General features: G+C 42.7%; 1 protein-coding gene across 1 annotated transcript in view; it reads left to right on the top strand.

Moving 5' to 3' along the window:
* The window catches only part of pacrg (PARK2 co-regulated), a 120,065-nt gene extending 94,124 nt beyond the window's left edge, over nucleotides 1-25,941 (top strand). Inside the window, exon 5 of the mRNA XM_070842910.1 lies at nucleotides 25,468-25,941. Within this exon, the coding sequence (XP_070699011.1) occupies nucleotides 25,468-25,628 (161 nt within the window). The 3' untranslated portion in view covers nucleotides 25,629-25,941. The remainder of the gene's footprint in view (nucleotides 1-25,467) is intronic.
* Nucleotides 25,942-26,648: the final 707 nt, after the last annotated feature.

Genomic DNA, 26,648 nt, shown 5'->3' with positions numbered 1-26,648 from the left:
TGGTGCAGGAATCAGAGTGAGTTGGGGGACCCTCGTCTGACTCAGCATTTCACATGTACTAGTAACATTTTAGCTTCATCTTGATTATCAGTGATGCCAGCAATTATACATAATTAGATAGATTTAAATGCATTTATTAAAATATCATATATAGATATATACGCACAACTTTATTTATATAGAACATTAAAAAATGAAGGTACAAAATCCTTTACAGTAAAAAAATAAAATACAAGTAAAATCCAATTAAATCCAAAACCTAAGATATAAGACAAGAAAAAAATAATTTAACTACAACAAATGCTGATTTAACAAAAGCCACATGATGAATGAGTTTTGAGAGGAGATTTTAAAGAAGATGCAGAGTTTTCCTGCCTGAGATCCTAAGACAGGAAGTCCAGACATGGAACCATCAGCAGGAACCTGCTGGATGATCCAAAGCAGCGATCAGGCTCATAGGGAGTTACCAGATCACAGATATAGGCAGGGGTCTGACCATTCAAGGGTTTAAAAAGAGCAGTAAAATCTTAAAATCAATTCTAAAACTCACACCTAGCCTGTGAGGGACAGCGAGGATTGGGTTGATGTGGTCACTTGTCTTAGTACGTATTCAAAGCCTGAATGCTTTGCTTGCTGATGGAATGAACTGAGTTGCAATAGTCAAGTCTGGAGGAGATAAAAGCACAGACTGACAACAAACAACAGCACAGACTGCAAAAATACTTTAGCTCTCAAAAATCCACAAAAGTGATGGAGAAATGTCCTTTGTATTCAGTCTGAACGCACTTTAAAAGCCTTGACCTTTAAACTGTGCTGGTTTCTTAATTTTAGTTATGTGGGAATGACAGTTGTTGTTGTACTTGCTGCAAGGACAAATAAGCATAATGCTGTTTTAATTTGAAATAATAGATGAAGTTTTGAATAATTTAGTGTAGTGAACAGATAATGGACCCCAAATATTGATTCTGAATGAAAAAGCTTCATAAGTACAAAAAGCTGAGTCTGAAGTGATGAGGTTTTCAGTAGTAGGCAGCATGTTGTTGCCACCGCAGGACTACAGCCAGTATCCATACCTTCAACTGCCTGCCTGTACCTCAGTCCTCCCCGTTGACTCCTCACTTTGTTATTTTACACTTTGGCTTAGAGAGTGAGCAGAGTGATGCGTTTGACGAGATAGTTATCAAGAATGTGTTTCTCATTTACGTGAGGCTGCTGGCCGCCATCAATTTACCGCCCGAATCTGGCAGAGCGCTATCGTCCTCTCCTCCTTCCTATTTATGACTCTGCTTTAAGTCAGACCGCAACTTCCAATTTACACACCGCCACAAATCACCCACACTAACTTTGGGAAGCTGAGTTGTCTGTGTTGTACGACGGTTTGATGGCGTGAGCGAGGCTAATAGGCTGGAAGTAAAGGATGGAGAGAGAGTGCAGATTGATTTCCTTGATACATAGTACTGAGGAGCTTGTTTCCACAGGCTGGCTGATGATACTGAAAGCTAAAACCAGATGGGTAGGAGGACACGGTTATATGACTTTGATCTCCCTGATGGATTTCAGTATTGATGTGGAGGACTATTCTTTTTTCGTATTATGCCACAGACTCAGAATGTTTCATTAGACATTTAAATTGCTCTAGCCAAGTAATTTCCCTTACATTTAACACTGACCATCTCGACTTCACTTTAAGTCTAGATCCTGATAGCTAGCTTTCATCAGCTTAAGTCTCCCTCAGATGTCGGCTTCACAGATGTTCAGTCTGATTGAGGAACTGAGGTGAATTGAAGATGACAGAGAAATGTGCTGCCTGCGTTGTGTTTGAGTTCTGCAACTTGACACATGCAAGATATAGCCGAGCTGTACTACCACACTTGCCTGTTAATTTAAGGAGACTAGTTTGGGCAGAAGACCAACCAGATGAATGTTGTGCTTACAGAGCAAAGAGGCAAGATTAGTAGCTACAGTAGGTGAATATATCAAAGCTTGTGTTCTGTTTTTTTTTTTAATTTCAGGCTACACAATTACCCCCACTCTTAGGCCTATACTGTGTTTTGTTGTTTGTTAAATAATCATAAACATTACAATCTCATTTTTGCACAAACATCTTATCGTAAAACCACAGCAAACATAAACCATCATTAAAGCACAGAACATAAAAGCAACATAAAGGCGTAAAATAAAATAACGATGAGGAGATTTTGTTTTTTAAACTCGTGCATAAACAAGCATGCGAAAAGGGTTTTCAAAAGATTATGATTCCTTTGCCAAAATGCAGCAATTTAAGGGCTGCACATGAGAAGGACCCAGACACCTTTCGCGCTCGGGTCTCTAAGCTGGGTCGTGCTTGTGAGTGGCAAATGTGCATCTTGCTTGTCTTCCTAACAAAGACAAGCAGAGATTTGAGTTGTCATCCCCATCTTTAATTTTGCAGATATTGGCTGGAAAGTGAGGACACGCCTTTGTTTATTCAAAGGTGCCTTTGAAAAGTAGACTGAGACGTAGATGAGAAGAAGTGATTTGTTTGATAGCAAGACACACATGCATCCACACACACACACCAGCATGCCACACTACACAAGCCCATATCACACAGTGCCCAAGGATGGCAGGCTTTCACTTCTAAAAGACTGTTATGGAAAGCCCCATTACAGTGCAGAAGGTTTCAACCTCAATTATATGGAGAATATATGGTAGTCAAGCTGCTAATGAAAATGGAGGAGAGTGTCTACTCTAGCAAACAGCTTTCTGTGAAAGATGGGGAAGTAATCTATTCTCTTTACGAGGAGCTGTACTTTTTTCCCCCTCTGATTGCCACAGCTTTAATGAAGAGCTTACATACCTGAGGGGAATGATTCAGGAGAAAAGTATCGGGCAACATATTGGATGTGGCTCTAAAATTGAAGTGAGGAAAGCGGGTCTTTACATTATATGTGTGTCTACATATGTGTGTGTGTGTGTGTGTGTGTGTGTATCTGTGTGCATTTGTTAAAACCTATTGGTAAGCCTTCTTCATGTGGTCTCCATACACTGTGCAGGCGTGAGCTTTTGCTGACCCCAAGCAACACACACACAAGCACACAAATACAAGTAGATCCAAACATGCGATGGAACATAGGAAGGTGAGGCATACAGTACATTCATGCATGAATGCTTTTGTGTCTTGACACGTCGTGGTTGTGTGTGTGTCTGTGTGTTTGTGTGTGTGTGTGTGTGTGTGTGTGTGTGTGTGTGTGTCTAGCCAGCCAAGTGGAACTGAAGACACATCCTTGTCAGTGTGTTGTCATCCTGCCACGGTGAAAACCCTCAGACCAAACGCTTGAGGACTGTGAAAAATGAAATCACCCTCTTTTTCTTTTAACTAAAAGCTGTTGTAAGGTGAGCTTAGTTTGTGTAAAAACCTACTTCATGTTGAAACTTAGTATTACTCTTTAGCTAAAGAAGTAGTTTCATTCTATGAATTATTTGTATCTCATGTTATAAAACTGCAAAAAAAAAAAAGAAAAAAGAATGCTGCACTGCTCAAAGAGAGGTTGGTCATTTAAATCAGAGGTTGTAACAGAACTGAGATGAAAGCCTGTGAGCATTTACTTTTTTTTTTTACAAGTGTTGCTTGACGCATATTCACAACAAAGTGAATAGCAGTGGTCTGATTCCGCAGAGTGCTGCCACACTGGTTGGGAATGTTTTTTTGAGGCGCTCACAGAATACTGCCTTGTAATTTTAATTTACTGTAGCTGTGCATCATGCTGTTGTTGTAAACTTGGCACACTCAAAGTGAGTAACTACTGTTAGATCAGTTAATTGATTCTGACAATAAAATGAGTTTAAAATTGGCAAGGTAACACATTTATATGAAAAATACATTATGATCTCAGTTAGTAAAACTTATTCTTGACAAGCTGTTGGGTTTATTTAATTCATTTTCTGATTTTTATTGTTTGCCAGACCTTGATGTGTGAAACAAACCCTAATTTTGGACACTAAGTAAGGGTTCTTGCAGACAATGTGCAATCAGTGTTGTTTACACTGTAGCTTTCCTGCAATCGAATCCAATCAAGGGAACTATGGCTGCATGCCTGTTTTACCTGTGACCAAAAGAGCAGCTTGTCTTGTTAGTCAATTGCCATAAGTATTGGTCTTGGCGATATCGACTGACACAAAAAATCCTGTCTGGCCTAATGTCTGCTATTACACAAAACTCAAGCACTGCTCAGAATGACGAAAGAGAACTCCAGTTACTCAGGTCTGAGCTGCGAAAGATCACGCCCGGGTTAATACACCAAGCCAGAGGGAGATAAAGACAAAGAGAGAGACAGGAAGAGGGAGAGGGAGAAATAAGATTTCATTTAAAAGCGCGTGCTGCTGCCTCAGAGACAGTGCAACGATGTGAGGCTGACCTCTGGAGGGAAAGCAGCAGCAGGGGTCACCGAGGTTGATCCAATTCTGGGCAGTCAGTGCCAACACTCTGATTAAGAGGTGATGAAGAGGGCAGGCCCACCATCATCTCCGCAGGCGGATTCACTCTGGGCTACATGTGGGGTGGAAGAGACGAGGGACATAGAAAGTTCAAGCACCATAGCTGGACTGATCATCAGTGAAGGCGCCGAAATTACTCCTAAGTATTCTGGTTGTGGTGCATCTATTCTTTTCGTCGGCTACAATACATTTTATCACCACTGTAGATTCAACATCACATCAGTGTGATCTCTTCTGACAGATGATTAATTGATGATGTTTGTATTATTATTTAAAGTAAGGCCATGCAACAAAGAAATAATAGAATTTCTTTCATAAAATAAAAAATTTAACTCATGAGCAAAAAAGTGTAGCAATGGTACTTAGCCACTAGCACACTTTAAATACATATTGCATGTAACTCTGTGGTGGTATGAACATACGTATGAACTACGTTTTAGCATATGAAAGATAGAAATTGAGTGGTTTTATCACAACAGTAAAATGGGAAGCAAACACACTGAATCTTTTTTTCATTACAATTGTAATTTCTTCCTTGTCTCACTCTACTTGCTCTCTGTCAGGTTGATTTTGTGAACTGAACGGTAATTCAATGCGCCATTGTTGTTGTTACCATTTGGCGCCACCGTGGCCGCTGTTCAGCAAAAGATACATAGCCTCGAAACGTATTCTGTTCATATCAGTTCATCGCAGTCAAGCGTAGTACTGAGTACCTGTAACCGCTTACCTTCATACATTGTACTTTAAAAGACAGAATTAGGGACCCATGGCCTCAATCTGATTCTTGCCTGAGACCTTTGTTGCATGCTGTCACCTTCCGTTTTCCATAATTTTTGCCAAGACGAAAAAGTCTTGATAAAATATGGGATTAAAAGGGCTAAAACGAAATTCAAGAATCTAAACAAGGAGCAGAGAGAGTGTGTTAGACTTAGAGGGCAGTGGTAAGAGAGAAAAAAACAGAAGTGCCGAGGTCAGAGGAAGTGCATTCAGTGTGTCCTCCCAGCCAGTGAGCCAGCCAAGCTACTATCGGCAAGCCTGTGTCAGTGTGTGTGTCAGTGTGTGTCAGTGTGTGTGTGTGTGTGTGTGTGCTTGTGCTTGTGCGTATATGTGAAGCAGTTTGGGGTAGATGGCATGAAGGTAGTAGTGGCGGGAAGTTCCCCTGCTGGGCCAAAAGCTGGGCTACTGCTCAACTCTAATTAGGCCCGTCTCAGCAGCCTTTCCCCACCCTGGGTTCCCACACCTCTCTTCCTACCTGTCTGTCTGCCAGCCAGCCCAAGCTGGGCCCGGACAGCTCGGCACAAGCAAACTCAGAACACACACAGGGAAAGCTTTACTATGTTTTTGAGTCAGAGAGGGAGTCTGTCCTTTGTTGTTGAAAACGCAGACACAGGTAGGAGACAGAACTGAGACCAGACTGACACACAAACGGCAGAGTGACAGCCACACAAAGATGGAGTTGAGGCCTGCAGAGAGATGTGAGAGAGCGTGTTAATCCACACGCCGTAGCATTTCCTCTGTGGATCTGTGTGCGTTTGAACTTTTCAAGGGGAGGATGGCAAGGAGCGATCGGCCACTCTGTAAATGTCAGTGGATCTGAACAGCCCGAGCCCAGACAGCCTCACGCCGTCGCCTGCCACTCACTTTGTCTCTGTCTGGGTGCTGTTTATTTTCTGCTCTCTCTCCTTTCCTTCTCCAACTTCCATCTCCTGCCCTCTTCCACGCTTTTATTATTGTCATTTGCCTGTGCCTCACCATTGCCTGTAGGAAATAGCACATCCTGTAACACACAGGGCTGGTTTTTGTTCCTCTATATCTCTCTCTTTCCTTCTCCTTTCTCTGGATCTTCGTTCGACATACATCCACTTCAGTAGCAACCTCTCTGTCTCCCATTACTCAGTTTCATAGACCATATAGGATTCTAGCTACCCAGCTTTATTTCTTCCTAATTTATTAGCCTACCTTTTTTCTCTGCTGGTAATTAGATTTTTTTTTTCTCTTGTAGAGGGAGTTGTTGTTTTATTTCATTCTTCAAAACCATCTCCAATTTCCCAGGGAATTATCAAGGGAGGGTTCCTTCATTTAATTTGTACGGAAATTAATTTGTCAACGTGAGAAATAGGATACTTGCTAATCTGGTTAGGCCAGCTTGTCCTTCCCCCCTGCGTAAGGTCTACTCTGACTCTCTTTCCAGCGTTCAGAAATATGTGAGTAAAAAGGCAGACAGTAGACAGACAGAATAAGAAATCATAGGCAAATGAAAGGAAAATACAGAGCTTTTTGTGACAAAAAACACACAGAACTGGAAAGTGTGAAAGACAGTGGGAAAGGAGTAGGGAGAGGAAGAGTATTAAAATCAAAATGCCGCGAGGCGGGGTCATAAAATGGCTGGCTTTATTGAGCAGGGCACAGTGGGCCAGTTGCTGCCTGCAGGTCTTGTACTTGTATTGCACTGCCTCTCTCTCTCTGTCTTGCTCCCTCTTCAGTTCAGTCCAATGAAGCTTTATCAGCATGAAGTTTTTTTTATTCAGTGGTTACACATGTTTACAGTATGTGTATTTCTCACTCTGTTTTTTCATTCAGTTTTTTCCCCTTAGTTCAAATTAAGTGACATATTAATGCTACGGCATTCAAAGATTTTTCAAAGGTTTTTTAGTGCTTCCACCTTTATGGCAAAAGTTTGGGGAGGACGTTTTCCTGTTTCAAAAAAGTAGTTTGAGTTGACCTCACACCCACAGAAAACCTTTGGGATGAGCTTGAGTAGTAGCTACATGTGAACCAGGCCGTGTCACCCAACATCAGTGCCTGACCTCACTAACGCCCTCATGGTTGATTGCAAGCAGCCAGGATCCAATATCTTGTCTTCCCAGGCGAGTGAAGTTTGTTGTTGCTTCAAATGAAGGAATAGTGTAGAGTTGGACGAGAAGATTGATACCATTCTCATACTGAATGATAACTGTGAAACTAGAGCCAACAGGTGGTTAGCTTAAACTCAGCATGAAGATCGGAAGCAGGGGGAATGACTGACTGACACAAATTAGCGTGTTATATCTCATTTGTTATATTTGTGCTAAAACCTAAATGTAAAGATAACAATTTAATGGGCCGATTTCTATTTTTGCACCGATTAAACAAACAAGATATAACGCATCAGTTAGTGAATGTTAGAGGTGCTGGTTATTGGACTTCTGTTTATCTTTGGACAGAGCCAGGCTAGCTGTTTCCCTAAGGCCTTAATGCTAACCTAAGCTAACTGTCTTCTGGCTGTAGTTTTATATTCACCAGACAGATAAGAGAGCAGGAACAATTTTCTCATCTAACTCACAGTCGCATATGGGTGCAATGTTCAGATGCTCCATATACTTTATTTGGCTGTCAACGTATTTATGGCCATGTAGGGTAGATAAAATGAAAAAAGTGTGGATAAAAAATACATGAAGTCTGAATGAAGTCGGAAGTATTCATTCAAAAATATGGAAATGTATGTGCAATGCAACATCTATCAAAAGCTGAAGGAGAAAAATAAAAATGTTTTTGTTCCTCTCCTCAGTCTCATCCCTCCTGGCCATCTCCTTCTGTAGACTCGGGCAGACTTTCTGGCTGTCGTGTGTTTGTCTGAGATATGGACTTGGATGCACACTGAGTGACCGCCCACTCCTCACATTCCTCTGTAGTCCGCCCGCTTCTCTTGGACGTTGAACAAATTGATTTGGGTGTTGATTATTCAAGGGGCATATTTCATAACTTTTGACTGGCTTCTCTCCGCCTCCCACTCCTACTTTTCTCTGTGAATCTGCCTCTCTAACTCACACCCATATCCAGCTGCCGCTCTGCAGGATACAGCTGAAGGAGGCCCGTGGGTCGTGTAGTTCAAGGCTCTGTCTCGAGCCTGATTGCACTGTAGCAGATCAGCGGTGTAACCTTTCTCCTTTGGGAGCCACACAAAGTGCCCGGGTATGGCTGAGAGTCGGAGATAGGGAGACAGAGAGAATCCATCGGTAACAGAATCACTATCTTTGTTTGGAATAGAGACAAACGCTCATATCAGGCTGTTCATTTCTCAGACTGCAGTGGATGTTGTTTGAAAGAAGTTTGTGTATTTAAGTTTTGCCTGTTGCTGTTTTTCAGTGCTGTGTGTTATGACACTAAAGAGCCAAATTCTTGCAGCAACATCTCACACTAATATGTTACTTCACATAGACTTGATATGTTAACTTGTTTAGCCATTTAATTATTTTCTACCACTCTCGTATAGATTAAAAGGAAATGCTACAGGGAATGAAACCCATGACTGCATAAAATCTATATATGTATACTAATAATGAATATTCAAGAAAGATTGGGCACCAACCAATAAAGCATTCATCACAGGGACACGAGCTGAGGCACGGCTGCAGGCACACTCCCGCTTGTTATTAATATAAATGATCTCCACCGCAAATGACTAATCGACTCTGCTCCATCCCTTTCTCTTGGGCAAGGAAGTCAAATTCTTTTTCCCTGAAGATTAGTATACTTTAAAAAAAAATCCTAATAAAGGACTGGTTTTATGTTGTAAGATGATTTATATTTGTTTATCATTTCAAGGTAAGGCGTTTAGAATAAGTGGACCAGCTGGAAGTAGAGCTGCAACGATTAGTTTCATCACTCATTGTTTTCTTAAAGATTAAAATATTAGTTTAGTCTATAAAATGTCCGGAAATGGTGAGATATGCCCATCACCATTACTCAGAGTCCAAGATGATGTCTTCAAATTGCAAGGAAACCCTCAGATTTGGGAAACTGCAATGAGAAATGGTTGAAATATGACTGAAACGACTAATCAATTATAGTCTGTGTAGAAAGAAAAGCAGCTGCTTTGACAACAGTTCACATGTAGCTCTGACTCACAAACCAATGATTGAACCACAGAGTGCAAATATTAGCGTATGAAGTCATTTAAAAAAAAAAAAACATGTCTGCTGTTTAAAGGTCTTGGTCAGGTCATTTAGGACAGGATGAGGGTGGCATCCACTTGTAAGGGTATAGCAAAATAGTATAGTAATATAGAAATTTGCTGTAAAATAAGCCAGCAGCTATTTAAAAAAAAACACCAACAATCACTGCTACACTTAACTCCATACAGCTAGATAGATTTGCCATGAGAATAGACAGTAAAAGAAGAGCGACACACAAAAATGAGCCACAGAGTAAACGAGTGATATAAAGAGAAAATTAGACACTAGTGGTTAATTAAGTGCTCTCTCCTCCTGGTCCTCATAAGGCCAGGATGATTCTGTGTCTCTATGTGAGTGCTGCAGTGCTGTGTGCTCCGGCTCACATACACCCCAGTCAAGGCATGAAACATAGATCAAGAGGAAAGTTTGAGCAAGGAGAGAGTATGTATTATATGAGCCTGTGGTTGATTGCTCTGAAACCAGAGAAGAGTGAGGGGGAAGAATAGCTTTGGTGAACTCACTAAAACGTCTGATGTATTTCTTCCTCTTGAGTGTAACCCACAACGCACACACCTTATGTAATACAAAAGCACTCGCAAACATAAACAGTCCAGCCTGATGTCCAAATCCATCCAGAATTGAAAGTTGCAGCTGCTGCTTCCCAGCGGACCCTCAGGCTCTCAGTGTGTGTAAATTGTGTGTGTGCGCCTGTTCATGCCAATCCATGTGCGTACGTCTTTTACTGTCCTCCAGCGCTGTGCTGTAATCAGGTAAGCCCAGCGGCAGAGCAGTCTCAGTCAGATACTATGAAGCACCAGCTAACTCCTCCGCTGCTCTCCTTTCGTCTTTCATCTCTCATCCTCCTTTTCTTCCTCCTTCTCCTCCTTAGCAGCCCCCAGGCGCTCTAATCTCCCTACCCCCTCTGGCTCACCTTCCTCTAGCTCCCCTCTGGCACACTCCGTCACCATCACCAGCACCAGGCCCAGGCCTGTTTGTCTCTTCATCTGGTTTCCTGGGACAAAAAGATCTGTGCTGTGTTATATTCACTCTAAGTGTGTGTGTCAGGTGGCTGGGTGGGGGAACATGTTTATTGGGTTTGGGTGCAACATTAGCTCACCCTGTGGTTTATGGAGTGATGTGGGTGTAAGATAAAAGGGATCATATACACTGTGAGCATGTATACTGCATGTACTTACAGTGGAGGAGCCAGTTCCTCTAGCAGTTTGTATGTGGCGAGCTACATATCACTAAATCAACAAGTTGAACAACACAAACTAGTAGTTATGTAAAGATTAGTTGTTGCTAATTATTTGTTGTACCTGGTAACTGTCAGGTATAGCTGCTGCGTAGCTAACTGAGCCAAGTGAAATAGCTTATGCTAGCTCGCTAATATATTACGCTTTTAGAGTGAAGAATAAAAGATGCAATGCGGAATATGGTTAACACATCTGCCTTGAATAACACATATACATTTATTTACACAACAATATGGCAATAACTTGATATTTTGGATATTTTGTGACCGTTGGTCACATTAGCATAATTTGCATCATTTCCCACAAATTCTACACCAAACACAGTGTTTCCTAACAATAGATTTACACATCAACAAAGTCTTAACTAGCTAAGACATTTCTTAGGTTTTAATGATGTAACTTGATTTATTAAATCATTTAGTAAATCACTAAGTTGATGCTGATAGTGGGGACGCATGCAAACGTACTCATGGAATTTCGAATAGCTGGTGCAACGCAATCCATATGTGCGTATATACAGGCCTGTGATTAATTAAGAATACAAGCAAATGTATCTGTATTTCTATGTACACATGTAACAGGAATGCTGCTGCTCTCGTTCACTCCCTCCCCCCTGTCCTGTGTGTGTTTAGATTGGAAATGAAAGCTCCAGGTAGGAGTGTTTGCCAAGGTGTCTGTTTGGTGGATAGATGATTTACTGGGCGATTCTATGAGGAGATTCCTCTGTGGTCTCAGCTGGGATGGAGCGAAAGAGATAGTGAGGAGGGACGGGTGGAGGAGACTGCCCTAGTCATTTGATGGAGGGGTGCAGTGGGACAGGAGCTTGTGTAATAATGCTTTGTTTGTGTCCATGTGCACGCACGCACACACACACACAGACACAGACACGAACCTGAACTTACACACAGTATCGTCCAGCAGATTAAATGCGCTGCAGGTTGTATGAGACCAGAGAGCGAAAGGGAGAAACGGGGGAGAGGGTGTTGAGTCAGTATGTAAGCCGCAGGGCAGCAAAGTCTTCCTCTACCACTAAGTCAGCTACTGATCTCATTTCTCCACAGATGGACTCCTAACACACTCCCATCAGGGGACAAATATATATTCCCTCCATCTCTTCCTCACACACTCCTGCACCACTGACCTGTCTCCCCCATTCTCCTTCTATTTCTTTCTCCTTGCTTTTTTGTTTCCTCACTCCCCATCTTCTCTTCACTCTGTCTGTATTATCCTCTTCCACCCAAATATCCCTCTTATTCTCCATTCTCCCACATACTCATATTTTCTCTGTGTCTCTGGTTTTAACCCTCTACTCTATCCCATCACTTCATCCCATGTCAGACCACACGCCATCACCCTCTCTCCTCTTCCTTTGATCAATCACAGCCAACAGGTGCTGTTTATTGTGTCCTTTGGCAACCAGCTTACCGCAGTGTCTCCTGTATGCGTTCATGCCTCCACCCATGCTCCTTTTCTCCCCCCCCAGCTTTTGCCCCAGTTTGTCAGCGAAGCAAAACTTGCAGTGTCTCGGAGCCCATCATTCATCTCCATCTCCCATCCTGTCACACCGGCAGCATGGCTGGTCTCAGACAAATAGCATCACGGAAGATAATACAGCCACAGCCAGAAAAGACCCAAATAAATGGTCGCTTCTCTGCCGACCTAATGGTCCTGTTCTCCACTTGGCCAGGGGACAGCGCTCAGCTGAGGGACTACATGGACACAAACATCAGCTCCTAATAAGGAAAACCTATAAGCTTCAACTAGCCATGCACACACACACACGTCGTATGAATAAAACCTGTCGACTGTCAGCAAAACCCTAGACAAATTCAGTGTTTGTCTGGGGAGATGTTTACTGTGCAGAAATTGCACGGTGATATGTGAATGTGACATGACATGTTGCGGGAGTGCATAACAGTGAAGTAATTCATATCCCAAAGCCCCAATCAAATTACATACATACACATAGGGATAGTTGTCAGGATATTAAAAAAAATATTTATTTTTGTTCTGCAAATTTCCTAAAAGGTGGCAAAAGGAAATGCTAATCACAGTGTGTTTCCATCATTTAGTGCTACAGCATGTGAATGTTCTCAGCAGGGCACAAGAAAATTGCGTAATTAAATGAATCTCTTCTGTAAATCCAGAACATCATGGCATTTCATTTTTGCTTCCCACCTAAGATGGCATTTGTTATGGCATATGTTATGAATTTGTCCCCTCTGTTAGCGTTCCAGGTGGTGCTCTTGTTTTATGCAGTCATGATTATTTGGGCTTTCTGGTAGAGAAGAGGAGGCAACTGAAAGTATTTAAAAAAAATAAAATAAAATAATTTCCATTCTGGGTTTTTATACACAAATGTAAGATGCTGATTAAAAACAGGTGGATGGACAGTTTGTATAGTTCATGTCAGGGTATCTTAAACTTAAAATTTTGTTTACAAAAATGGATAACAATAAGTGTGATTGCTCACTTAAAAGAATGAATGAATTAATTTAAACCCTGACACAGACTTCGATTGGCAGCCAATTAGCTAATTCAAATGGTGAACACAGCAGCACAGTGGAGGTTTTCACTTGGGTGTGAATATTCGGGCTTTCAAGCTGAAAGGATTTCAGTCAGATGCTACAAAGTGTTGCATTTACTTGCTATGTTGTTTGAATCTTAATCCCATAAAGCTAAACCATAAGCAAACATGGACGCCCTTAATCTTAACTAGACAATTTAACCGATCAACACTTTTGCTCTATTAACCAACCACATATTTTATGATAAAGCTTTATTTTCCTGCCATGTTGCGAAGATGCACAAGTGAAATGACCTCAACAAAAGTCCTTTAGAATAAATAACAAAATGTATGCTGTGGTTAAGCTTTCATTAAGTTTAGGCACCAAAATGACTTGGGTAGGATTAAGTAAAGATTGTGTTTGGGGTTAAAATTAACCACATTTGTCTGCCAGTAAGAATTCAGAGACCAACAATGGTTTCCTGTGTCCAAGTCCAACATGTCGTTGACCCACACATCCCCTCCCTCTCTGCAGCTGAAGAGGGGTTTTGTCACTTTTTATCATGTAAGCATTTGTGGTTTGGGGGCATTTGCTGAAACTAGTGAACTAGTGAAACTAGTTGTTTTTTTTTTTGTCTTGGGAGGTCAGTGTCCACCTAAAATGTGTATGTTATGACTACATTTGATCAGAAACAGTTCTCTAACAGAAATGGAGAGCTCTGCATAACAACATTTAGTCTTCTGTGCATGTATTTGGGTACATCTTTAAGTTTTGTGCCATCATCAGTGTCGGTCTGAGACACCACCATAACTGCTGACTGCGTCCTCTCTGTCCGTCTCTCACTGATGCGCCTCTTCCATTCTCCTTGATCATGGCTACTGTTGTCATCTCCTCTCCTCCAGCGTAATGAGTCAGTGTGTGATGTTGGATGGCTGCTGACAGTGTGTCCTATGACTCACATCGGGGTGGTACTGCTGTCCCAGCACATCTCAATACTACCCCCCTCCCTCTGTCCTCCCTCTCTCCCTCTGCCTCCGTTTGGACTGCACCCTACCCAGTTGGTAGGGACATCTGCTAATAATAAGTAAACATACTGTAAAGGTGACACACAAACACACGAACCCCCGCACACACATGCACAGCCCAGTTGGGCAGTTGTGCAGCCAAGCCTGTTTCCTGTAGTGTTTATTGTGTTTTCATCAGTCACATGCTTTTTTTTTTCTCAGTGGAGCAAGAGAAACAAAAAAAAACAAAAAGCTGGAGGGAAAAGGGAGAGAGCTGGCAGAAGGCACAAAGTGTTGGCCAGTGGAAAGTCCGATGATGATGGAGGCCAAATTGACATTGGTACTGAGTGAGACTGTGTGGGTTTAATTGCATGCGCTTGTGCAACAAAGGTTAGTGGTATCACAGCTTCTACTTTGAGGGCTGTAGGCTTTTGAGATGCACAGCACACACCATGGCCTGTTATTTTGGCAATATTGTAATCTTTACATCTAAACAATATGTTTAAAGCAGGATTTCTTTCTAATCTAAATCCACAAACACATTGTTCTTGGTCCTGATTGCTTCAGATTATAAACCTGTGAGAACTGGTTTGACGCCAGCGTAAGACAGACACCTTGGGCTGTTTTATGTAAATACCACACTTAAACACCCCTGCTTTAAAGGGCCTGGGCACTCGTAAACCTTGACAGACCCTTGGGTCGTGCCGCTGCCTGTAAAACACTGACTGTTTATGGATGCCTGTACCTTCATCCCTCCACCCATAAACACTTTTCTTTGTCCTTCTGGGATAGGCAAAGAGGAGAGGAAGAGGAAGAGATTATGTCCTCTCCACCATGAAGTGTTTTAGGCCCTTTAGGCTAATGTTAAAGAATTGATTATTTACAAAAGCATGTAAATCTCTTCAAGTGGACGTGGACCAAAAATTTGACTCAACAGCTTCACAGGATTTCTGGTCATTTTCAAAGTGTCATTTCTCACAGAGTGCACCAGCAGGTCAAGGTCCTCGCACCTTTATCACAGGACAGATCGGCTAAGCATGTCTTATATCAGAATCCTGTTTAACCTATTGTTTATCCACTCTTTATGAAGATTTTTTCCTTTTGTGTCCTTTTTCGATGATCAAAAATTTTATTTTGTGTCTAAATGGAGAAAAAGCATTGATATCATATTTATTTTCTTACGTCCTTTTGTCCCGGGAGCTGCTGCACTCAGACGTCCCGTAGCCACTACCTGCTTTGAATGCAGACGGACTGAAAGTCCTCCGCTTGGTACCATTGTCATTGTTGAACCAAAGTTCTTTTAATCACGCTGCCGCCCCAACCCACTGTGATTTACTAGCTCTCTGCATCCATAGGCATCCACTCCAGCCAATTGCATTACAGAGATAAATAACCGGACCAATAAAAGTGCTTTGAGGAGGCTGAATGGGCCCGGGAAAGCTCATCGTCCATTTGGTGCAGTAAGCAATGGGGGGTGATCTAAGGGAAGGCGTGGGGCTTTTAGTGGAAGGTTTTTTAGGGGTGATATTGTGATTGGTGGTGGAGGTGATGTCATGTCATCCATCTTAGGGAGCCACTTCATTAGGCTAATGGAAAGGCTGGACCGCTCACCATTCATTCCTGTACGTGAATATGTGTGTGTGTGTGCGGTTGTCCTTTCATTGATGGCAGCTTACAAGGCTAAAGTGGTTATGAAGACAAAAGTGATTTTATTAGCTAGGCACATAGCCCATCACTGCATATGGATGTAACTCTGCGTGTGTGTGAGATTTTGCGCATCCATATAAGTGTGTAGGCCAGTGTGTGTGTGTGTGTGTGTGTGTGTGTGTGTGTGTGTGTGTGTGTGTGTGTGTGTGTGTGTGTGTGTGTGTGTGTGCAGGTATTTTCACACAGTGCAGTAATGACACTGTTTTTGGTGAGGAGAGATAATAGAGTGCATGTGAGGAGCTCAAGCACACCTTATTCCTTTGATGTTTAAACTACAATCACGCTCCTACGATGACTTCCAAAAATATGAAGTGCAGAGAGGGTACTCGCCGCGCTTTAGGGTAATATCAGTGATAGACTTTGATTTGTCACTGACTTAAATTAGTATGTCACTTCAAATGTCCCTCTTGTGGCGAGTGAAGAGGACAAATGGAATTGCTCTTTGAATTTGTTGCGCCGCTCGTCCTCCCCTCTCTCTCTCTGTCACTCCTCCCTCCCTATGTCTCTCTGTCCGTCTCTCCATCTTTGTCAGTTTTTCCAGCTGACGGCCACATGATTTTCTGTCTGAACATGTGGTGTCTTTACGAGAGGAACGGTTCCTCTGATTCCTCTGATTCCTCTGATTCCAATCCTCCCTTTGTTGTCCAGGTCATTCCACCTTCAGCAACCCGTTTTATCCATTTCTTTATATTTTTCAGATGTCGTATGAGGCCCGTCTCTTACTTGCTTTGTAATATTCTGAACTCTTTTCTTCCTCCCTCCATTGTCCAGTTGCAAGGCCTTTGTATATCAAACTATGGTTAAATGGGCGACATTTAAGCAACAGAGCTTTTGCTCACAATCTGATGAAGCTCATGGCCTCGACATGGTGCTGACAAAAGGCTGGCTTTCATCTCCATTTAATGCTTTTAAAGGCAGGTTAAGATTTAGTTCTAAACAGTTTTCTAGGTTTACTGTAACTGGAGATCATGCAATGAACCAGATGCAAAGTGTTTGATATTTGCAAAGCATCAAATTAAATTCATCCCAAGCAACACCAGGAAAGTCCTTTTAGCAAACTCTTTCAATTTCCCCTCGTAATTTCCCCGTATTTTGTGGCACTCCACAGGACATTAACCTGATATTGCATTGCAATTGTTGCATTAATTACATTAAATGCACTATTTGTACATCCAAACTTGCACAATGGAGGTGTTAATTAAACAGAATAGCCTCACAGTGCTCAAGTTGTGCCGAAATGCTTCATTCAAAAGACTGAAAACCCTAAACCCTAAAGAAATAAAACAAAGCAAAAATAAGCAGAGTAGTAGCAACCTAGTAGCAACTTTAACATACCCTTTGTGTACACAATAAGAAGTGTAAATGAGAGGATGGGATGAGGAGTAGCCTTAGTAAGGCACCGGTATTCCCTACGTATGGATACCTGCTACCAAAACAAAATACACCAGCCAGCCTGTTTCCTATGAATATTAATTTCTCCACTTCACCTATTTTCTGGTACTGAAGGTCGCACCCAGAATAAGAATCAAAATATTCCCTTTTTATTCATTATTTGTGACAGCCTTTAATTTGACGTCTCTCTATCCTCACATCTGAGGAGCGAGTGGTGTTGTGACATTTCCAAAAGAACGTGCGCGGGGATGAGCGTTTTCTTTGAACCCCATGATAAACTTTGATGGTCTGATGGATTGAAGGATGCAAAAACTTGTCAATGCTTATTGGAATCCTGTCAAACATGGTAGAAAGTAGAAGACAGCCTTTCTGCTGTCAGCTCTGAGTAAACATTCATCTGCTTGATGTAAGAGACAACATTATCAGAGGACGGTGCTGTTGGGGATGTTAATGTCTGACGCAACCTGTGGGTCACAGGTAACAGGCAACGTGTAAGAGATACGTATGATGTAATATTTTTGTGCGAGTTTTTACCCTTGTTGTTTTGGGCTCTTTTTAGGAAATAGTGTAATACGTATTTATTTTAAAAAAAGATATGATTCTTCTTCCATTGGAAAGTTTAATGGCAAGTTAATTGCCCGCGATATGTTAGTATGTTAATGTGCGCCCATTTCTCGTGGCTTTACTCCATCACACTGTGCTTTCATTGCTTTGTGTATATATGTACGTACACCAGTATTAGTAGGCCTTTGCATTTCAAAGCGCATTGCTTGTTTGGCTTGTGTGGCCTTTAACGCCTGTCCCTGGTGCGGATCGATTTTGTGCCTAGCCAGCAGCCCACTGCTAACCTTGAGGTAAGCTGGCGTAATGAGATCGCATCTGACGGCATTGACTCACACCTGACAGCACTGACACTCTCCTCCCAACCCGGGAGAGACTCAGACAGGCAGAGAGGGAAAGGCCAGGTCCTCTGTGGTAGGCTGCACTGTTAAAAACCTAGATTTGTTTTCACTGCAATATTTTTTTCTGGACTTTTGAATGCTTAAATGGGCGACAAAAAGACTGAGAGATATTATTAAAGACAAACATTTGTTCAGCGAAAATTACAGCAGCTTTAACCACACTGGTATGTATTCTTAAAATCTTAAACTTGTGACAGAACCAGTCTGTATTGCAACATTACAATTTTCCTTTGTTAGCCCATAATCCCTAACTTTTCTAAAACATTCTTTGGGAGAAAAAAATGGTATGTTGGACATGCTGGTTCCATGGGAACGGCAGTATTTGAGGGTGGACCTGTTTTATTGAAACCTCAGCAGCTGCAGCGTCTTGGTGTGCGGCCCAGTTGAATTCAGAGTGTAGATTTACTGTTGTACTGTGGTGGGCAATGTGGGTTCTGCACGGTCCTCTGTCTGGCTATAGCTGCGATAAGAAGCACCCTGTTTGTATTTTCTGGTCGAGGTGAAAACCTCTGCTCTGATCATTCGTCAGAAACAATGCACACACACATGTGCTCCTGCACCCTGAACAATTTGTAATCTAATTTGAGAATAATTAGAAGCTAGCTGCCCATCCAGGCCATCAGTGTGATATACCTGTGAACATATCATGAGATGTGACAAGCATACTGAAGCTGATTCACAGATGCATGCATCAGGCTACAATTGGACGAGATGGGACTGGGATAACCATTATCTGAGTGGTGGTAATTGAAACAATAATGGACATGGTTACAGCTTAGAAAATAGCATTGATCCATCATCTAAGATGAGCCCTCTTTGAGCATTAATACCATGACTAAATGGTGCAAACTGATATTGCTCTCGGTCATGGCTAGGTCTCATTGACTAATTGAAAAAGAAATGAGCAAGAAGACAGTTTTGTGAGGTGTGAAAGAGTGATTCTCCCATCTTGCCTCAGCAGGGCTTTGAATCCCTCCTTTAGCCTGGGATTTCAAAGGAAAGATTATCCAAAGACACGGCACGATTTTGGCGGAAGTGTGGAATTGGAATTCAATTCCTGTATACCTACGTACAGATGTAGACTAGTAAACCAGTGGGAGCGAGATCGATAGGAATCTAACAGCTTTAGCTCCTGTGCAGCTCAGGAGCATCCTCAGCAGGTTACGTCTTTGTCTCGACCTTGTCTACACATTCCTCCAGTCTTACTTTCTGCTTTGCAATGTGACCTTGGCACATTTTCCTCCACCTGGCATACTGCTTTGCTGATGTCCAACTTTCACCGGTTTGAAATGGCACTGAGCAGCAGCCAGCCTATAGACTGAGTGCTGCTGGGCTGGATGAACACATGGAAAATGAGATCAGTGACCTACAGCAAAGGTTAGACTTCAGTAAGCATGAGCAGTCAGATGATGGCTGGTGTAGGGGTTGGGGGTTTAATAAACTTCTGCTGGCCATAAGCCTATTGTTTTAGTCCTCTGCTCGCAACCTTGTGTGTGTGTGTGTGTGTGTGTGTGTGTGTGTGTGTGTGTGTGTGTGTGTGTGTGTGTGTGTGTGTGTGTGTATTCTGATGTGACTGCAGCCCTCACTAAGGCTAGCTGTGTTGAAATGCTGTTATTGATTACACACGAAGGTTGAGATGGAAAAGAAACAGAGCGGGAATGGGCCGAGCTCCAGGTGTGTGCATTTGATATGTATGCATGTGTGTGAGGGCGGTTGTGTATGTGAGCCACAGCTGTGCTGTCCGTCAGCCGCTGGCTTATCCATTAGGGGAAAAGGGGGCTGGGGACTTTGGCAGAGGCACATACCAGCGTTAGGGAAAGAGGAGCGTTTCAGGCTGAGGCGGAAAATAACAAAGCAATTGTACTGTACAGTGAGTGCAGTATTAAAGTGAATATACTTGAATATTTTGTGAGACTTTTCAGAGGGAGCTGTTCTTTTTATTTCCTACATTTATTTTTCAATTCTAGCTATCACTTCCTCTGCAGAGTTTGAACATAAAGTATATAGTAAGTATAGGAATATGAAGCATTCCTGCATTTTCGGCTACCTAAAGGCTGTGGAGTAGTTGGACCAAGTAACGTGGACCAAAACGTGGTTTTTGCATTAGTAATTCAACACTCTGAAAGGGACCGTCACATAACGACACTTGCTGTTAATGTTTTAGTCCTTTCTTAAAATGTATTTTTTAGTACCCTCTACATGCACATGCATACACACATGCTGCTAGGATGTACTCTTTCACACTGTCTTGCTGCCTTTCCTTTGCAGACACCTGTGGTTAACCATACACACACTCTCTTCCCCTCTCACACACACACACGTGCACACACACACACACCTGGTCTCTCCCACCTCTCTGCTAGAGTGTAAGTCTCTTTATGAGAGGCCTGCCTGGCGCCCAACTGTGAGGCCCTTTTAATTAGAGCCCTGCTGTTAAGCACAGGCCTCCTCCAGTGGTTCCATCCACTCCTTACCACCTCCTCACATTTACACACCCTGTATCACATTCACCACCACTATGCTCCTCTTCCTCTCCCTGTTTTCATGGCCTGGTCGATACATAGTTATACATATATGTGCTCCTGGTGTGTCTAGAGACCCTCAGGCTATGAGAAATTTTCTCCTTCTCCATATTTCAGTAAATGTGTGAAAACATGCTGTTTAAGTTTGGCCCCCCTTCTGATGTCATATGCAAGGATCTGTTGAACATGTGACTTCCTCCTGTCCCTCAGCAGGCTGATGGTCCCATTCAATGAAAACCTGAATCCACCTTGCTCTCTGCCATTTTTGTTACTTTGTTGGTTCTGGTAAAACTAAAAAGTTGAAGGTTCAATCTAAGCATGCAAATTGTTCTGCTGTTGATTGCAAAAATCAGCACAACAGTCGTCATGTCCTCCCACCATCTGAGGAGGTGAAGACCCAGCAGATTTACTTTATATTTGAAATCACTGAAAAACTGGAATGTGAAACGTTATTTTCCTGTGGACCTCAGATTTGGAAGCTGTATGTTTTCCGTGTTATATGTTGTTTTACTGTTCTGCAAGTTAGTCTGTTGAATTTGGGTTAGCGTGTTGCGCGGCTATTGTGGCTCGCCATCGGAAACACAGAGTTGATGCAGGAGTTGTTGGGCGGTGCCTGATCAGGCCTGTTGGAGCTGACCAATCAGAGTGTTGAACCAGTATGAACCTGAAAGTGAGCATAATATGAATGTCTTAAGGTGAAAATAAAACTGGTAGAATGAATAAAGTCAATTTATCAAGGAACACCGTTAATGGATCTACAACCTCATCTGACATAGAAGCACAATAGACTCAACTCAGGAGAGAAAACAGGAATAGAATTGACTTAAAGAGAAAAAATTAATTTTTAACAAATTTCCAATTTTTAACAAATTGATAGGCAAACAGGATTTTTTTAGAAAACAAAAAATATGTATATTTATACAAAAGTTAATGTATATTGTTATACTGTTGTAGATCCCTTAAAAAATGGTTTGGGGGGTGGAGGGTTATCAGTGCAGAGATGGTGATATAGAATGACAACAATCACATAAAACCCTCAGCTGTGCAGCCACAGTCAACTTCTGCAGATAAAATATTCCTGGAACTCGAGCTGTTCCTTTGCAATCGTAACCTGAATTCCTCCGTTTCCCTTTAAGCAAGACCGAGCCCCTTTGAGAAGAGACCAGGTCTCCCACATTCATTGATTCTCTTCTGCATCTGGCTGCCATGATCAAAGAGCTATTGTGTTTGGGGGGGCTCCTCTCTAAGCTGCTTTTGTAAGGAACTTCCACAATCAGGGGTAAGTTGATTAGAAACAATGGCAGGTGGGTTTATGTTATGTTGAACCGGCTCTGGAATTTCGAGCTAAACTTCCCAAAGCTGCTGCAGTGTGTGTGTCAGCCGGTCCCTGGCAGAGGAGGGGATTATAACCACACAGCATACACATAATGCATGCTAACCTCAGTCAGAAACCTTAAGATGGGGGTTACAGTACAGCTCTGTTACTGTTCCACAGAAGACATGAAATAAGTGGGTCTAATAATCCATTAGCCTGGAGTTTCCAACAGTAAATATTCCCTTAAAGTCTCCTGCCTATAGATTTGAAATTAGTTTGGAGGAAACACTGAACGCTCTCTGCATCTGTGACTGCTTGTCTTCAGCTTGATGTGGGAAGACAGGTTGTTTAGGACCGTGGGGAATGAGGGATAGAGAAAGAGTAGGGTGGAGGAGGAGGAGGAAGGCTGCAGCTGTTGTTGTGTGTAGTTAATGTTTTGGTCTGGTGTGGCTTGGAAGGAATCACAGCAGAGACTGAGAGAGGCACAGCCTGTGTTGCCATAGATAGATAGATAGATAGATAGATAGATAGATAGATAGATAGATAGATAGATAGATAGATAGATAGATAGATGTCATCTTTCACGTCCTTCCATCCTCCTCACCTTTGGGGTTTATGTGCTAAAGACCCGTGCAATCCCAGGGATTTAGCATGAAAGGCAGAAAACAAAGCACCTTCTCTGAGCCACCTTCCTTTTCTTCCTCCACCTTCAGCGTAGCAAATGTCACTTCCTCCCCTGTCTGTGTCTGTATCGACCCTTCCTCTTCCTCAAAGGAACAGACAGCCAGCTCCTGCAAGGCCCCTTTTCCTTCTGTTCACAGGGCGGGAGTTTTTATATTATGATTGTTTTTAAAGATTTTTTTTTCCTGTCTGCCCAGGGTTGCGGATATTGCTGAAAGCAGAGGGGGAAAAAAAAAAAAAGACGAGGAGGAGGGGAGACGAAGAAGAAGAGCGAGAGAGAGAAGTTATTTTGCTGAAGGACATTTGCAGAGGCAGCTTTTAACACCCTCCCCTCCTCCCCTCCCTTCCTTTCCCTCCATCCCTCTTTAAACACACTTCTCCCTTTTCTGCTCTTTAAATATTGAGAATCGTTGCAAATTCCTCTGGCCTCTCTCTTTTGATGCTGCTGGCCTCCCAACGGCTCAGCAATAGAAATGCACTTGGAAGGGCTGAAATGTTCAGTCCAGCCAGCAACAGCAACAATTCCCCCCTTGCAGGACCTCCTTGCCCCCCCCTCCGGGCCCCAGTAAACGGGTCTGAGCTTTGATGGTACCCAGGATGCACCTCTTCCCCGGCTCCCCGTGTTCTCCAGTCTGAAGGCCAAGCTCTCCCTCTGGGCTGGCTTTGGCTGCTCATTTTCACTCTAACAGGGGGTGGCTCTCCGCAGGCCTGGCTTCTTAGCCTGCATGCGCGCACACACACACACACACACACACACACACACACACACACACAAACAAACACACTCCACGCTGCTAAAACTAAGACTACAAGTGACCTGGCTGACTCCTTTCACTTTATTCTTTACTTTTCACCGCTGTCCCGCCCCGAGTGCACACATCACAGCACACTGTTGTCCTCATTCCTCCCTGATTGCTTTTCCTTTTTTCTTTTATTGCTCAGATGGCAGCATTTTAGATGCTATTTAAGATTTTGCTAACTAGTAGGGCGCAGACGCCTGTGTTGTGGGTAGCCCAGAAATAAAACAGCGCTTGAGTTTAGATGCAGAACAAGAGCTTTTCTTAAAGGCTGCATTCCTGAGCGAATGTAGTTATTGCTGTCGTTTCTCTAAAAGGAACACAGTAAATAGCTGCTAAATAAAGCCAACGCTGTTTAAGTTGCACTGCATCTAGTGCTAACCAACGGTCAAAACGCGGCTGGAGAATCCCTCCCTCCCCCCCCGCCGCTTTCATGTAAAACAGGAGAGTGAATCCTGAGCAGAAACCAAGTGCAGCAGACTGAGATCATAGACGTGTTACTGCTTAACAGCCCACTTTATAGGACTGGCTCTCTTTGTGTTTTAATGAGGGGGCCATGGATGGGTGGAAAGGCAAGGAGAGAGAGAGAGGGAGGGAGATAGAGAGGTGGGGGGGGGGGGGTGAGTCTGTCGGGGACGATGAGAGATTGGAAAAGATTGAGAAAGAATACAGAATGTTAAGAAGAAGTGGGAGAGATGTGTCCTTCTCTTTTCAGGTCTAATTAGGAGTGAAAGCAGGAGCTGAGGGGTCCCCTTAAAGTGCTGCTGTTAATTTTTCACACCACAGGTACACTTCATCATCTTCTCTTCTCTTCTCTTTTCTTCTCTTCTCTTCTCTTCTCTTCTCAGTGTCAGTTCATATGATCGCTCCTTTTCTTTGTTTCATTTTATAGCCTCAAGAAATAAAGTTTCTCTCCAGGATATTTTAGTTGAACAGGTCACTTTTTGCAAACAAACTTTGAAGCCTGTGTGTGTGTGTGTGTGTGTGTATGTGTGTCTCATTCCTTTCTATATTTACCTGCCTCTGAAAAGTGTTTTGAGCCCCTGGTGCAGTGGCACGAGATTGGCAGTTTGCTGTGTGCTGATAAAGTCACGATCTGTGTGTGTGTGTGTGTGTTTAAGTGTGCATGCTGGTGAAAGGGAGGTAGAAGGAAGGAGTGAAAGCTGGACACCTCAGGAATGTTTTTTCGATAACAAGTTCCCCCAGCTCACTAGAGCTCTGTTGTGCAATTTTGTGTGTTTTCACCGTCTCTGTCTGTGTGTGTGTGTGTCCTGGGGGAGTGGGAGGTTCTGCTGCTTTCTTGCTGTGCTGTGATTGGCCACATGTGTACCATGCGCATCTATTTGTCAATTACCACACACGTACAAAAATTAAAAAACCCACTCACAAGATGCTACTTTCTTGTCATTATTGGACATTTTGATGCTGTTGAATTTGTTCTCTGTTGCAGTTTTTGATTCTAATCCAAGTCCACACACCAAACAGTCACGCTCACACATTCCTACCTGTGGAGCGTGATTCCAGGTCGCCGCTCATGCCTTGTGTGCATCAGTGCAGCGTTGTGCAACAGCAGAGCCGTCACTAACGCTGATGTCCTTTACACTGCACTCCTCTCTGCAGGCTGCCTCATTAAACTTTCAGCTGAACAGTTAAAAACTCCTCTGCCGTTCAGTCCCAACTGGCCACGGCATAAGAGGAGTAAATTAAATTCAGTCTGTCCATTGGGTTTGAAGTCAGATGGAAGGATGGCATTTGCCAGCTCAGTCCGCAGCAGTGCGGCGTGGCCACAGGTGGTGCTTTGTGAGCCCTGACATCAATCTCACAGTCTGCGATGACCGAGACTGAGCTGAAATATAAATGATCTTTGTTTTTTTTTTTCTCTCATACTACCTACCTCTGTTTCCTTGTTGCTAGTCAATTCTGGAGATGGCATCGACTACAGCCAACAGAAGAGGGAGAACGTCGGCGACTTGATCCAGGAGACTCTGGAGGTGTTCGAGCGATATGGAGGGGACGACGCCTTCATAAACATCAAGTATATGGTGCCCACCTATGAATCCTGCATGATCAACTGAGGGGGTCCCATCACCCCTGATGCTGCACAGACTCTTGGCTTTAAGTCTTTGTCAGTCCTTTATCTGCCCCCCAACCTCTAGATGAAGTCTTTATCTTATCCCACTCGTTGTCTCAGAGCCATCCTAATCTCAACTTCACTTCAATTGTTCGCATTTTGTGTCTGAACCGACGTCTCACACTACTACAACCCACCCATCCTTCCTCTGCTCTGTTTAGCTCCACTCTCTGCTCTACCTCTCTACCCTCTAAATCAGCAAGTTTTTCAATTCATCACTATAACTTGTTCAAACCAAAACCAGCTTGACAGAACAAATTCACCTCAATAAAACATACTGGTGTGTTTAATATATTATCCATGTATTATTATTTTTTATTACTGCAGTGATTTATTGAGCAAGCCGATGAAGAAACCTTGATCTAGAGTGACTTTTATTTCAAACAGAGATGTATCACATGAAAAATGCGACACGGTCTTTTAAAATGTATGAAAAGATAGCATTGTAAATTTTATTGACGGAATTTCACACGAAATCTATCTTTTTAGTATCAAACGCTCACCCCCACATGCTTGACTGTTGGCTGGGAATAGTTTGTTTGTTGTTCCCTCACAAAGGGAGCAGCAGCTTTAAGTCATGTCAGCTACAGATCCTACAGATCCCTCTGCATGGGGACAAGATTTCAAGGCACAAAAAAGGGGTCCAGAGTGAAAAAAAAAAAAAACATTTTCTGCTTTTTACAGCCACCGTCCAAGCCTGCATGGTGTGAATGCAACTCAAAGTGTCACTTAAATCATATGTGATAATTTGGAATATGAATTGTTAAGTACTTTGTTTTCCTTTGCTGAGACACTAAACATCTGAAAGCTGTTATCTCTACCCTGTGAAGCTTTTAATTAAAAGGTGATAATGCAGCTGTAAAAAAAGTGAGATCAGTGAGATCTCAGTAATACAGGCCTGTCTGTCCTGTGTCAGTGCTGCAGCCCGAGTTCTCTCTTAAGTCTGGGTGCAAAATCCACAATA

This window comes from Pempheris klunzingeri, chromosome 13 (genome assembly GCF_042242105.1).
Source record: "Pempheris klunzingeri isolate RE-2024b chromosome 13, fPemKlu1.hap1, whole genome shotgun sequence".
NCBI classification, from domain to species: domain Eukaryota; kingdom Metazoa; phylum Chordata; class Actinopteri; order Acropomatiformes; family Pempheridae; genus Pempheris; species Pempheris klunzingeri.
The sequence above is the reverse complement of the archived record's forward strand: the minus strand, read 5'-3'. Positions and strand labels throughout refer to the sequence as shown.